The sequence below is a fragment of the Peromyscus maniculatus genome, chromosome 19 (assembly GCF_049852395.1).
Source record: "Peromyscus maniculatus bairdii isolate BWxNUB_F1_BW_parent chromosome 19, HU_Pman_BW_mat_3.1, whole genome shotgun sequence".
Taxonomy (NCBI): Eukaryota; Metazoa; Chordata; class Mammalia; order Rodentia; family Cricetidae; genus Peromyscus; species Peromyscus maniculatus.
The window spans coordinates 52,761,112-52,775,757 of NC_134870.1; the positions used below are offsets into that span (position 1 = coordinate 52,761,112).

At 51.2% G+C, this 14,646-nt stretch overlaps 1 protein-coding gene and 1 pseudogene across 3 annotated transcripts; both read right to left on the minus strand.

The window, feature by feature from the left end:
- Positions 1 to 391: 391 nt before the first annotated feature.
- On the minus strand, positions 392 to 12,201 carry Pcyox1l (prenylcysteine oxidase 1 like). 3 transcript variants are annotated; one of them, XM_006985152.4, is made up of 6 exons: positions 12,048 to 12,201; positions 7,849 to 8,055; positions 6,564 to 6,738; positions 2,733 to 2,944; positions 2,371 to 2,511; positions 392 to 1,967 (listed from the first exon to the last, which is right to left on the minus strand). In XM_006985152.4, exons 1-6 carry the CDS (start codon positions 12,133 to 12,135, stop codon positions 1,306 to 1,308), a joined length of 1,485 nt encoding a protein of 494 aa, XP_006985214.1. In that variant the 5' UTR covers positions 12,136 to 12,201; the 3' UTR covers positions 392 to 1,305. The 3 variants fall into 3 exon arrangements, with proteins under 3 accessions (XP_006985214.1, XP_076411449.1, XP_076411450.1); XM_076555334.1 differs by lacking the exon at positions 12,048 to 12,201 and adding an exon at positions 11,754 to 11,832; XM_076555335.1 differs by lacking the exon at positions 12,048 to 12,201 and adding an exon at positions 7,698 to 7,739 and having other exon boundaries at positions 7,849 to 7,984.
- A 1,333-nt stretch (positions 12,202 to 13,534) lies between these two features.
- LOC107402234 (large ribosomal subunit protein uL23-like) lies at positions 13,535 to 14,409 on the minus strand (annotated as a pseudogene).
- Between the last annotated feature and the right edge of the window lie 237 nt (positions 14,410 to 14,646).

Genomic DNA, 14,646 nt, shown 5'->3' on the forward strand with positions numbered 1-14,646 from the left:
GGCTTCAGGCATTTCAAATCTATGTCCTCCACTGAGCTATGCCTGTGATCCTCGATATTTATTTTATCTATATAATGGTTTGGCGGTGTCAAAACCAAGGTCTCACAGATGCTAAGCAAGCGCTCTCCTACTGAACTACATCTCCAGCTCCAATCTACTGATCTTTCCAGGTTACAGAAAAAACCAAGGACAATTCTGTCTACGAAGCTAGTGCCAGAGAAAGCACCAGATTAACCTCCAAAGAACTCCACCCCACACCTTCCTTTCCCCTGCTGGGGAAAGTTCGGGGGTGAGGTAGGACCACTCTCTACCATCCAAGGACTTGCCTCCTTTGCAAGACAGATCCATCACACGACTCCTGTACCTTTACATAAAGAGAATGGCCAATCCCTCTAGGTGCTGTCAAAAGCTTCCTTTCTTCCTATAGCTTAGCTTGCTTCCATTTTTTTGCCTGCCTGATGGACAGGTAGCCCAGACGGAACGGCAGTGTTCGGGTAAATGTTATAACAGTCATACGCAGTGCTGCTGGGAGGTGTGGAGATGGTCTCGAAAGAAGTTCTGAACTAGAATCCACACCAAATGGCCCGTCCAAATGCTTACATTTTCTGATCTTGCTTTCTCTTTAAATAGCTGGTTGTAAATGTTTTCCTGTAGGCTGTGCATTTGGGGAGTTGGTAATGGAAGACAGAAATGAAAGAAAATTCAGTTCTCTGCTTTATATTCCTTCTTACCGTCATCTGGGCTTCTAGTGAGAAAATGAAGTCAGAAGTAGCTTGGAGGATGAATTTTTATTTCCTCTTGAAAAACAGTAACAATAAACAAAAGCAAACAAACAAAAACAAACGAAAAACAAAAACAAAACAAAAAAATACCCCCAAACACTAACTTGAATTTCCTTCCCTTTTCTTAATCTCTCCCTTAAAAAACAAAAAAGGCTGCCAGGTGGTGGTGGTGCACGCCTTTAATCCTAGCACTCAGGAGGCAGAGCCAGGCGAATCTCTGTGAGTTCGAGGCCAGCCTGGTCTACAGAGAGAGTTCCAGGACAGCCAAGGCTACACAGAGAAATCCTGCCTCCAAAAACCAAAAACCAAAAACCAAAAAAAAAAAAAAAAAAAAAAGGCAGCTTCTAAGGATCCTTAGGCAGATAGTGAATCACCTGGACCCACAGGGGGGAACATCTGTTCCATACACAGGGCAGAGAGAGCAGAGCAGCCCACGAATGTGGCTTAGGCGGTGGTCCTGTGCTGCTGGGGTGGGCTCCATCTTCAGTGTGGGACAGAGTTCCTGGAGTCTCTCTGGAAACGCTCACAGTTCAGTCTTGACCTTATGGATCAAGTCCTTTTGGTCAATCTTGTCCAGGTCCTGGTACCAGCGGTTATAAGCCAATAAGGCCACGTTCTTAGCAGCCACGGCCATCATCTCCACGGAGCTAGCCGCCCACTCCAAGGCGTTGAGGTAGAAGAGCTGGTCATGGAGCGCGAACTTGGGGGGGCTGCGACGGGAGCCGTAGAGGGGGTGGGCCTGCCACTCGGCTGTCTGGACTGAGTAATAGGAACGGAAGAGGGTCTTCAGCTCCGTCCGGAGGAGGGGCTTCGGGGACTGCACTCGCCACACTGCTGCTTCCTGGGGCTGCTTCCGCCGGAAGCTGGCTGAGATGTTGACGGGACAGATGTTGTCCAGAGTGCAGAAGAAGCTGGGGAAATCTGTGGTGAGTATGTTGGCGAAGGGGAAAAGCTTAGGGTCGGGGAAGCCGAAGTAGGAAGAGTTGAGGTAGCCATGGACCAGGGAGACCACGGTGGGCTGGAAAGAGCCCTGGATGTCGTCAATGGGCGGGGTGAAGCCGTCGAAGGTGATGTTGTGGCTGCTGTTGTCCAGGTGCAGGGGCGTGGCAATGACCACAATGTCGTAGAAGTCAGAGCTGTTGCCCTTGTCACTTTCATACCCCACTTGGTACAGGGCTTTCCCTTCTAGCAGGAGAGAGAACACAAACGTCCATTTATTCCTTGGCTTTCTACCCACTGACCTCCCTTCCATTTGGGACCCAGCCCTGGGGGTGCAGTGAGGGTCTGGTGTCAGGGGCAGCTCGGCCGTCTGTTCTTTCCATATTGTTGCTGCTGCTGCTGCTGCGTGAGCACTGGTCTGGATGCCACTCAAATTCTCCGTGGTCAAAGGAATAGCAGATAACACTGAAGGAAGCTTCCTAGCTTCTACGCGAACCACGACAGCGCCCTCTAGTGTTGCTGGGCCTTTCCATTGATTTCCTGAGAAATACTTCTCAGCAGGAGGAACCACTAGGGTCGAGGTACAGAAGAGGAAGAGGGAGGGCTGGCTAGGATCGGGATGGGCCTAACTCCTGTTCCCTCCACTCACCTGTAGTGTGCAGGGTCACAGAGGTCACAGTGGCATGGATCACGCTGGCCTTGGCAAGCTTCAGCAAACCGGAACAAACTAGCTTGTTGCCCCCTTCCACGGACCACAGGTTGCCCTGAGCCCCAGCTAGTGACATGGCTCCTGGGGAAGGTAGGAAAGATCTTGGGCCTTCCTGCCAAGAATAGACTCCTCCCTCCCAACCATGAGCACAGGCAACACACATAAAATACAATGTGATTTAAAAAAAAGAGAAAAGGAAGAATGGGGCGGTGGTAATAAGGCAGAACAAGGTTTTCAGAGGGCCCGGCTTGTTCTGAGTATGTGGACAGGGTGGACGGGCAGGCTGAGGGCTGTGCACTCACCAGCAAAGGCAGGCATGGATGCTGACTGGCCGTAGTTGGCCCGTAGGACAGCGGAGACCACATCATCAATAAAGCGCTGTGTGACCCCCACCTGGAGCAGGGACTCGGCCACCGAACGCTGGGTCATGTTGACAAAGGTGGTCTCCCCCAGTGAGTAGAGCAGTTCTTCTACGCCCGAGAAGGCATAGCCATGAGCCTGGTACTTGTAGATCCTAGGAGACACGTGGGACTGGAGTCTTGTGCAGAAAGGCTTGGGGGCTGACCACCCAGCATGAGGTCCTCTAGGCCTGCCACTTTATCCCTTTGGCCTGTTCTGTGGCTACAGTCGGCTTGTCTGTGCCTCCTCACTGGTGGCCAGGGACGTGCAGAGATAAAGAAAAATAGGATCCCAAAGTACCTTGCTTCCTAGTGTGGCTAGATGCCAATTACATCACACTTCCCCGCCATGGTGCCGATATGCGATATGTCTCTGAACATGAGCGCCTTTTTTTTTTTTTTTTTTTTAAACTAGCTTCTAGTCTGTCTCGGCTTCAAAGACCAAGCTGGGCCTGATGGCAACAGCCTCATACCACACCACTGTCCTCCCTTCTGGCTTGATCTGGCAGACTTGCACTTGCTCAGAGCTCCTGTCTGGTCCCTCTACTATTCATGCTGGCCCCAGAACTAGCACAGATGGGAACTACCTGCGGATATATTCTGGACTAGCTGGTCTTTGAACTGCTGTCTTTTCTGGGCTGGTTTTCAACTGGGCCATAGACAGCAGTGTCCAGAGGGTGGACAGGGATGTGGACTGGAAGAAGACAGGGATGTGGGACTGGAAGAAGACAGGGATGTGGACTGGAAGAAGACAGGGATGTGGACTGGAAGACAGGGATGTGGACTGGAAGACAGGGATGTGGATTGGAAGAAGACAGGGATGTGGACTGGAAGACAGGGATGTGGACTGGAAGAAGACAGGGATGTGGACTGGAAGAAGACAGGGATGAGAGACTGGAAGACAGGGATGTGGACTGGAAGAGGATAGGGATGCAGGACTGGAAGAAGACAGAGATGTGGACTGGAAGAGGATAGGGATGCAGGACTGGAAGAAGACAGAGATGTGGACTGGAAGAGGACAGGGATGTGGACTGGAAGAAGACGGGGATGTGGACTGGAAGAAGACAGGGATGTGGACTGGAAGAAGACAGGGATGCAGGACTGGAAGAAGACAGGGATGCAGGACTGGAAGAAGACAGGGATGTGGACTGGAAGAAGACAGAAATGTAGGACTGGAAGAAGACAGGGATGTGGACTGGAAGACAGGGATGCAGGACTGGAAGAAGACAGGGATGTGGACTGGAAGAGGACAGGGATGTGGACTGGAAGAAGACAGGGATGTGGACTGGAAGAAGACAGGGATGTGGACTGGAAGAAGACAGGGATGTGGACTGGAAGAAGACAGGGATGCAGGACTGGAAGAAGACGGGGATGTGGACTGGAAGAAGACAGGGATGTGGACTGGAAGAAGACAGGGATGAGGACTGGAAGAAGACAGGGATGTGGACTGGAAGAAGACAGGGATGCAGGTCTGGAAGGAAGACAGGGATGTGGACTGGAAGAAGACAGGGATGCAGGACTGGAAGAAGACAGAGATGTGGACTGGAAGAGGACAGGGATGTGGACTGGAAGAAGACGGGGATGTGGACTGGAAGAAGACAGGGATGTGGACTGGAAGAAGACAGGGATGCAGGACTGGAAGAAGACAGGGATGCAGGACTGGAAGAAGACAGGGATGTGGACTGGAAGAAGACAGAAATGTAGGACTGGAAGAAGACAGGGATGTGGACTGGAAGACAGGGATGCAGGACTGGAAGAAGACAGGGATGTGGACTGGAAGAGGACAGGGATGTGGACTGGAAGAAGACAGGGATGTGGACTGGAAGAAGACAGGGATGCAGGACTGGAAGAAGACAGGGATGTGGACTGGAAGAAGACAGGGATGTGGACTGGAAGAAGACAGGGATGAGGACTGGAAGAAGACAGGGATGTGGACTGGAAGAAGACAGGGATGCAGGTCTGGAAGGAAGACAGGGATGTGGACTGGAAGAAGACAGGGATGCAGGTCTGGAAGGAGACAGGGATGCAGATCTGGAAGAAGACTGGTAGAACTTACTTCTACAAGAGGAGACGGTCAGCACGGCAGAGCTACTTAAAACCGACAAGAGAGAAAAGCAGAGAGAAGAAGGGGCTGAGTATGACTGGGTATATAATGGAAGTAGTGCAATCCCAGGAATTTGGATGGCGACACAGGAGTATTGTGAGTCTGAGGCCAGTCTGGACTACACAGTGAGACTCTGTGTTAAACAAAGGCAGAAGGGGTGGGGGTGGGGGGGGCTGGGTGGTGGGGAGAAGGGTTGTGCAACAGTGTTATGGGCACGGCACGGCTGTGGCACTCACGAACTCACAGCAACTGTAGTTGCCTGCACAAGATGGAGTCATAGGCGGGGAGGGGCTCCAGGGGCCCGACTCACCCAAGGAAGCTAAGGCAGGCCAGGGCTGCTGGAGAAGAGGAAGTCATCGTCTTCGACGGCGAGGTTCCCATGCTCCAGAGGACAGCTCCACTGTCCAGTGCCCATATGAGCAGCCCTGGTTAAACCCAGTGGATGGCAAAGCCAACCAAAATCAGAACGGAAGACCTGACGGTGGGATGGGGCCTCATGGGAGTGGAGGGAGCGTAAGAGGGAGGAGGGCACGGCTGTGACCAGAATGCCTTCCGTACATGTGTACAACTATCAAGGGATCAGTGTAAAAGGAAAGAGTACAGAGACTTTGAGGGACGTCTGGAGAACGTAACGGAGACGTGTCACCTCGTAGGGCCTAATCACAGAGCGGGGAAGGAGTGGAGAATGGGAGAAAGCAGAGAAGCGTGCCCTGGGACCACACCTGGGCATCTGACACTGAGGAGAGTCCGTGACGGGGGCAGAGGGGTAGCCTGCGCTCAGGGCTCCAGGAAGCAGGGGGCTTACAGAAGAGGAGTGGCCGGCTGCTTGGCATGTGAGGACAGAGCAGGCTCAGACCACGTGTCCTCTGTATCTGGAGGTGATAGGGAGGGCCCGGCACCCAAGAGAAAAGAAGAGCTAAGAGAATTGTTCTCGAGCAGGGGTTCTCAACCTGTGGGCCTTGACCCCTTCCCAGCTATCCTGTATATCGGATATTTACATAATGATTCACAACAGTAACAAAACTACAGTTATGAAGTAACAACGAAATAACTTTATGGTCTCGGGGTCACCACAAACATGAGGAACGGCATCCAAGGGTCACAACACTAGGAAGGTTGAGAAGCACTGTCCTAGAGGGACAAAGTGGGGACAGAGAGCTTGCAAACGGGTGACCCCAGGCGGCACATGGCCTACATGAATGGTTCATTTGGTTGGGGGGGGGGGGGTCACAAAATCAATGGGTGGTAAAGACCGAAAAGCTGGAAATTTTCACGACACGATCCCTGGTGGCTGGCCACAGTGGGCTGCTGCAGCTGCTGCCTCCCTCAGATGGCCTCGCTCTTCAGGCTACTCCTCCCCCACCCCCAACCCCTGCTCTCTTCCACCCAGGAGTCTCGCTTACTTAACCCCATGTTAGCCTTTGTAAGTGACTGAGTTTGCAACCCATGCATTAAGTAGGAGGAAGGAATAAAGATTAGGGCCCGAAAGCCCGGGACCGAATCGTTCAGGGTCCTTGCGTCTACTCCCTTCAATCCGCTTTCACAATTCCCAATCAATCAGCTCCTTCCTAAGACCTTCTCTGGCCTCCTACCGTCGTCGTCGACGTTCTGCAGCTCCGCCCGGCCCCTACCTCATGAACTTCTCCATGACTTCCTCCACCCACATCTGCAGCCTCAGGAAGCTGATGCCGTAGTACCACCAGAGGCGGAAGAGGTTCAGCAGGTACCAGTCGGTTTCCTCCAGCACGAAGTGCTCCCCGCCGAAGATGGCGCTCCTGCCCACCACCTCGCGCCGCTGTCTCAGCCCTGCGGAGACCGGCAGCCCCTCAGCTCCCCTTCACGGCCCCCAGGAGGCCCAGCAGTACTTGAGCTTTTTGCACTGGGGCCTTCCTGATGCACACGGCTGGAGCTGTCTGTCTATCTTGTGCTTTTGTGCTTCTTGTCTATAAGTAGCATGCTGATGAATACACTGAGAAAAAAACGTTTGCCCTTCCCAGTGAATAAGAAAATGCACACAGTGTACCATTTTGTATTTCTTTCAACAGGGATCTGCTCAGCCAAGAGGGAGGGAAATGCTACCATTCCAGGATGTTCAAGGGCTCACAGGGCAGGGCTAGCTTTGATCTGGGTCCCTGAACTCACACTAGCTCCTTCCAGCTTCTCAGCATTCCACAACTCAAAGAACACTCTGCTCATGAATATGTATATGGTCAAGATTTAGTTCCTTCTACCCCGACATAACATATCCAACACCCTGCATCCTGGACAGTCCACTGTAGACTTCCATGGCATTCTGTTTCACCCCAAGTACAGAGAGGGTGGGCAGAGAGGGCATTTCAACCTTCTGCTCTGGCAAACCCTGCTGGAGCCAATGAGCTTGCATGTATGCACTTGGCAGATCTACAAGATGTGATCCTACAGGACCACCTCTGAGAACTGGAACTTCTTCAGCAGATGGCATGTGTATTTGGAGTTTACATGATGCTAGCTTTGAGCCCCAACTTTACCACGTAAGCAGAAGGATATTAATGATTTGAGCTCCAGCCTCTCTACAGGGAGATCTGTCTCTCATCCTGAAGGCTGATTGGGTTTGAGGAACTGTCCACATACCACCTAGTAGATGGATACCAAGGATCTGGTGGGCAACGGGATGTGGACACTGATATGGCTGCAATAACTAAGAGGCAGTACACTGAAAGGGAAGGACTGGCCTGGGAGTCAAACCTCAGTTCTAATCCCGGCTCTGCAACTAACTCACTGTGTACCTCAGGCAAGTTCTTTCCCCTCTCTGGTCTCAGCTGCTCCATCTGTAAAACGAGGAGATGGAGCTAAGTGACTATCTGACCGTAAGGAACGGGAGGGAGTCTGGGAAGGGCCTGAGGCACCCGGCACCAGACCCCGGCGCTGGACACTCACCTAGCAGCTTGAGGAAGTCCTGCATGTGGAGGCTCAGGGAATGGAAGGAGGCTGCCCCGCTCTCGTAGTTCTGCTTGTTGACGGAGATGGTGGCCAGGCGGCCACCCACAGCCCCTTTCTCATAGACGACAATTTGCACCCGGGGTCCAAAGTGTTGCTGAAGGAAATGGGCCACAGCAGAGCCCCCGATCCCAGCTCCAATAACAGCTGTCAGCAAGCCCAGCAAACAAAGCAGGGAAGGAGAGAAGGCACAATGGGAGAGAGACTGGTTACTCATGCGCTACCCCGGGCAGAGCGGGGGCCGCTGGCACGTGCACGTACGTACGCGGCAGGCTTACGGAATTTCAAAGGGGGAGTTCACAGTCCCAGTTTTCAGATGCTCTAAGCCTAACGATCAAAGGCTGCCCTCTCAATCCCCACCCAACACACCTACTGCCATCCTCATCAGACAAAGGAAGACCCTAGCGGCAAGAGAGAAGGAAAGAATCTCAAAATTCAGAATGCTCTTAAAAGAGGATAAATTGAGCCGGGTGATGGTGGTGGTGTACACCTTTGATCCAAGCTCTCGGGAGGCAAAGGCAAGCAGATCTCTCAGCTCGAGGCCAATTTTGTCTACAGAGAACTCTGGGAAAGCCAGGGCAACATAGAGAGACCCTGTCTGAAAAACCAAACCAAAAGACAGACAGAGAAAGAGAGAGAGAGACAGTGACACACACACACACACACACACATACACACACACACACACACACACACAAACACACAGAGAGAGACAGAGAAAGAGATTATATAAATTGGGCCAATTAGATGGCTCGATGTCAAGCCTATTTCTTGACCTGAGTTTGATCCCTGGAACCTACGTAGTGGAAGGAGAGAACTGACTCCTGCAAGCTGTCCCCTGATCTTCACACGAGTGCCACGGCATGCATGCAGCCCCTCTATACATCAATCGATGTTCAAGACTCATACCCTCCATTTTTCTTATTTCAGGGTTAACTGGTGAAAGCAGTTACGGACCTCACGCACTTCGTTGGTGTGCTGGAAACCATTCCTTTCCTCAATTCAGGATCAACAAACTACAGCCCATAGGCCAGAATCCAAATATAGGCTTGTTTTAGAGCACATGTCTCTTTCTTTTTTTTTTGAGACAAGGCTGCCCTCTATAGACCAGGCTGGCCTTGAACTCATAGAGATCTTCCTGCCTCTGCCTCCCCAGTGCTGGGATTAAAGGAATGTGCCACCATGTACAGCAGGTTTTCTTTCTTTTCTTTTCTTTTTTCTTTTTCTTTTCTTTTTGGTTTTTTTGAGACAGGGTTTCTCTGTGTAGCTTTGCACCTTTCCTGGAACTCACTCTGTAGCCCAGGTTGGCCTCAAACTCACAGAGATCCACCTGCCTCTGCCTCCCAAGTGCTGGGATTAAAGGCGGATACGCCACCACCGCCCGGCCTGTCTTTTCTTTTTTGAGATAGGGTTTCACCATGCTGCTTAGGCTAGCCTCGAACTCCTGGGCTCAAGTGAGTCTCCCTCTCAGCCTCCTGGTGCTGATGACATCCGCCCACAAAGCCACACCCTTTCTTTTACTTACTGTCAGCAGGAAAATACCTTGAAATGGCCTGTAAAACCCAAAGTATTTACTCTCTGGCCCTTTACAGGCCTTTTGGTCGAAGTCCAACCTACCACCTGATGCCGCTAGGAACCACTGTCTAGACAGATAGTTGTCAACAAATATCGCTGAGGGAGGAGAGTGAACTAGTTATGAAACCCTTGGGCTGGGCCTTATGTGCAATTCTGTCTGCCCAACACCTGAAACACTGCTTTCCTCTCACTGACAGCCCAGTATTCCCCTCCAGCCAGGCAAGAAGATAAAGACTTCTCCAGTCCCCAAGGAGAAATCCTCAGGCTGTCTTTAGCACAGCTTGCCAGAGACACCTTCTAAGAGAGACAGGTGTCTGTTTCTCATGCATGTTCCAGCAGCTCACTCTGCCTTTGCCACACCATATTCAAATGGCTTGAGGACAGAGAGGAAGCAGGATAATGCTGTCCTCAGATCCTGGCAGATAACAAAGTCCAGGAGATATCTATTGCATGTTGAAATAACCAACACCTTTTTCTCAGTACTTAAGAATCACTTCCAGGAATATCCTTCACTTTTTTCTCAACCACTCCGCTCTCTTCCCCTCCTCTTCCTCTGGAGAGTCCCAAACTACCTATTTTCTCCAAACAAATTGACATTGCCAGGCCTGGAGGTGCCACATTCAACCCCCACTCCCCAGGCTATAAGGAAGATGGCGCATCACTGTGAGCAGGCTTATGGAACATACAGAACAGACACTGCTCTGTGCCCTATAAGATGTGCCAAGGCTCTGAGACGAACCAAGGAGGGTGTTGGGTCCCAGGAGCCTAAGCAGCCAATGGGCGGAGACTCATGCATAATCAGCTAAAACAATCCATAACCAAGCAAGACAAGAGGCTTCCAGGGCGTCCTGAGAAGGAAGCAACAGATAACACGCTTCGCAGAGAGAACGCATTTGAGCGGGACCCTAGAGAAAAACCTGCATGCCAGTGAGAGGAGAACGAACAGCATGGGCAGGGCCTTGAGGGGGACTCGAAAGGGTCCTCCGGCCCCTCGGAAGCACTGAGATCGGATCCCGATGGAGCCCACGGACTGTGACCTTTAACAGGAAGCACTTTGTCCTCCTTCCTAGTCCAGTCCAAACCACCAAGGGGGGTGAAGGCTTTCAGGAAAGCTAAAGGGCAGCTTGTCATCGATCGGGAAGACTTGGGGGGAGGTGTGTCTGGGGACAAGCTGGAAGAAAGTAGGCTGCAAGCTACGGAATCACCATTTGGTTCTAATGGGGGGAGTCCCTGCCGCCTCTCCCCAAGAAAAAGTACTGCACATCCCTGGTCCCTGCCTGCCCAACTCTTCCCTATCCTTCCAAGCCTGCTTCAAGTCAACCTCCATTAGGCCTTTTCTTAATACTGGAGCCCCGAGGATTCTCTCTTCCGTGGACTCTTAGTCATAAATCAATTTCTAGTATGCTTCGCTCGGCCTTAACTCTCTGCGGCCTGTTGTAGTTTTCTTACACAATTGAGCTTTAGCACTGTACTGGCCCTGACAAATCAATGTTCTCTCAGATGTCCCAAGGCACTCCTGTCAACTGGAGTCCGTGGAGGCAGTCTAGTGGAATTATTTACTCTGCCCTCCCCACAACTAGGAACTCAGCATTTCTGGTTGTGGGAATTCGTGTGCAAAGAGATTTGAGAACCTTTGAGTCATGCAGAGTTAAAACAAAACAAAGAAAAAAAAAAAGCTGTGTACACACATGGAACCAGGGAGTGACTACACAATTGTGTATTTAGTGAGGTGTCCTGGTGCCTGCAATTTATTTTGAAGTGCACCAAAATGTGAATAGTGTCAGTAGCAAATAGCAGAGTGGGTGATGGGCACATGGATGAGACTGTAAAATTCTTTCAACTTTGCTGTATGTCTGAAGAACTTGGAATAAAATGGGGTAAAACCACACAAATTATAATAAAGAAAAATGACTGCCATTAAGAGTTCTCCATACTGGGCTGCGGGGCTGTGCAGCAGAATGCTTGTCTAGCAAAGCAGAGAGAGAAAGAAAAGAAGTCCTCACTCTGTCACTCAGCAAATCGACCCCCAGCAAGCTATTGTTCTGCCCCGCGGAAGGAACTACCTTCTACAGACCGGAAGTTCTGGTTAGATGTTACTTCTAGGAAGCCTTCTTAGAGCCCGCGGAACCTGCCAAACCTCCAGACACGGAACTTTCTCATCCCAGGAAAGGACCTGGCGTCCTGAAGGAGCCACAGCCATAGCCTGCTGCCACACACGGGGCCGTCAGCCGACCCCTGCGAACGCCACCGCCCAGCTCCCGTCTTGTTACCCGAGAGCTTCTCTAGAAGCAAATGCTCCGTGACCATGCGGACAGCTGTCAGTGGCTAGTCCTGCCCGGGCCTCCTCCTTCCCAGGTGGTCCTCTCCCCGTGACCACGCCACCCTCCCCATCAGCACCTCCCCTGTGCACTCTCCTTCCGCGCCCACCGGCTCCTAGCCTCTCCTGCATCCAGCTCCTCCCCCGAGCCGTCCTCCCCTGCCCTCCCCCGCCCCACCCCGGTCATCTGCAAAGCCTCTTCCCTCCCGTGCTCCTCAGTGAGCACCCCACCACATCCTTCCCGCACCGATTTTTCCGGGCGGGGCGTCTCCGCCTGCAGCGGCGGCGGTGAGAAGCGTGGCCAGCATGGCGAGCAGCGGGGCAGCGCGGGCCATGGCGGGTGGTGACCGGGCTGCACGCTGCGGATCCCCGCTCGCGGTTGGCGCTCGACTGCGCGCCCCGCCCTGGCGTCCCACTGGCCCGCTGGCCTTGCAGCCGGGTCGGTCCCAGCCTTTCATTGGTCGAGCAACCGTCCCTCTGCAGTACGAGATCTCCATTAGCTACATCTGTCTCAGGGAGGGCTCCGTCATTGGCAGCGTCCCTGTCCCTCCTCCCTGGATGCGGGTTCTTCATTGGCTGGCTCATTCTGCTCAGGCGCAGGTGTGCGTGTCTTTGGAGTTCAACATCAGGACCAGGGCCCAGTGAGGAGATGCACAGGGAGTTCAATCACAGTTACCAGCTTTGTGATGTGCTTTCTTGGTGTCTGTTTCCAGGGGGCGCAGAATATCTAGGCTCGCTTTTCTAGGTTGTGATGATCACGTGAGATGACGGAGGGGAAATCCCTTTGGGGGCTTGTTAGTCCCTCAAAGTGCTGTGAATTGCTGACAACCCGCTTAATCAAGCGCTTCCTTGTAGAAGTGCTGAAACAAGCACGTTTGTGTTGGATTCTTCCTTTTGGTTTTGGTTTCGCTTCCAGTCTCTCCCTTCCTTTGTTTTTACTTAGTATTTGTTTACTTATTTAGACTCTAGGTCTCATGTAGTTTTGGCTGGCCTGGCCCTCATTAAGCAGTCGGGGATGATCTTGAACTCCTGATCCTCCTGCCTCCACCTCTCAAATGCTAGCATTATGTACATGCTTGCCCCCACCCCCACTTTTGGAGACAGGGTCCCACTTGGTAACCCAGGCTGGCTAGAACTCATGGTGATTCTCAGGCTCTCTGTTGCTGAGATTGCAGGTCTGAGGCACCATGCTTCTTATTTTAAAATTGATGAGTTTGCCTGCGTGTCTGCATGTGCTGTCCTCCAAGGTCAGAAGAGGGCATTGGATCCCCTGGAGCCAGACTTACTACACATGGATGTGAACCACCACGTGGATGCTGGGAACTGAACCTGGGTCCCTGATGTGCAAGAGGAACAGATGTTCTTAACCGCCAAACCATCTCTAACCATCTCTTCAGCCTCTCTTCCATATTTTAAAGAAGCATTTACTTATCATTTTGTGTCAGATATTCTATGTGCTGACCACTTACAGTGGTGGTTTTTGTTTTGTTTTTATGGTGAAAAAGTATATTTAGAATTAGCCACCTGGGGCTGGAGAGATGGCTCAGAGGTTAAGAGCACCAACTGCTCTTCCAGAGGTCCCGAGTTCAATTCCCAGCAACCACATGGTGGCTCACAACCATCTGTAATGAGATCTGGTGCCCTCTTCTGGGGTTAGGAATATATGCAGACAGAATATTGTATGCATAATAAATAAATAAATCTTAAAAAAAAAATTGGCCACCTGGACTCAGTTTAGATGATCCCAGTTTTGTTGGCAACATCCAGAACATCATAGTCAGGAGCCAACCGAACGTACACCTTCTTCTCTTGTCAGGCCAAATGAGGGTGTTGATGTAGCTAGAGTTTTCCTGCCTTGTCCACAGTCAGGACAAATCTCTGTCACCCACCAGTTCCACAGCCGCTCAGACCCAACCAAGTAAACAGAGACTTATTGCTTACAAGCTGTATGGCCATGGTAGGCTTCTTGCTAACTGTTCTTATAGCTTAAATTAATCCATTTCCATAAGTCTATACCTTGCCATGTGGCTTGTGGCTTACCGGCATCTTCACATGCTACTTGTCATGGCGGCAGCTGGCAGTGTCTCTCTCTGCCTTCCTGTTCCAATTCTCCTCTCTGCTAGTCCCACCTATACTTCCTACCTAGCCACTGGCCAATCAGTGTTTTATTTATTGACCAATGAGAGCAATTTAACATACAGACCATTCCACAGCATGTTGACTTTGGCCACATCAATGTCATAGTTTCTTTACAGTCTGTTTGATCTGGTGCTTGTTGGCCTTGACATCCACAATGAGCACAAGTGTGTTGTTGTCTTCTATCTTCTTCATGGCTGACTCAGTGGTCAGGGGGAATTTGATGATGGCATAGTGGTCAAGCTTGTTTCTCCTGAGCGCTCTCTTTCGAGGATATTTGGGTTGCCTCCGGAACTCAGGGTCTTGGACCACCGGAAGGTGGGTGATGTGCAGATCTTCTTCATTTTGTGGCTGTGGATGCCTCTCAGTACTGCCTTCTTAGCTTTGAAAGCCTTTGCTTTGGCTTTGGCTTTGGCTTTGGGAGGGGCAGGAGCTTCCTTTTTTGCTTTCAGCGCCATCTTGGTGAAAGTTTTTTGTTTTTTGGTTTTTTTTTTGTTTTTTTAAATCATATTTAATTTAAAGTTCATCTTGGCTCTCTGTTTTGTAACACTGGGGTCTTTTGTGATTGTTGAATCTAGAGCCATGCTTTCCCCATTAGTTTTTTTGTTTTGTTTTGTTTTTCGAGATAGGGTTTCTCTGTGTAGGCCTGGCTATCCTGGAACTTTCTTTGTAGACCAGGCTGGCCATGAACTCACTGAGATCCACCTGCC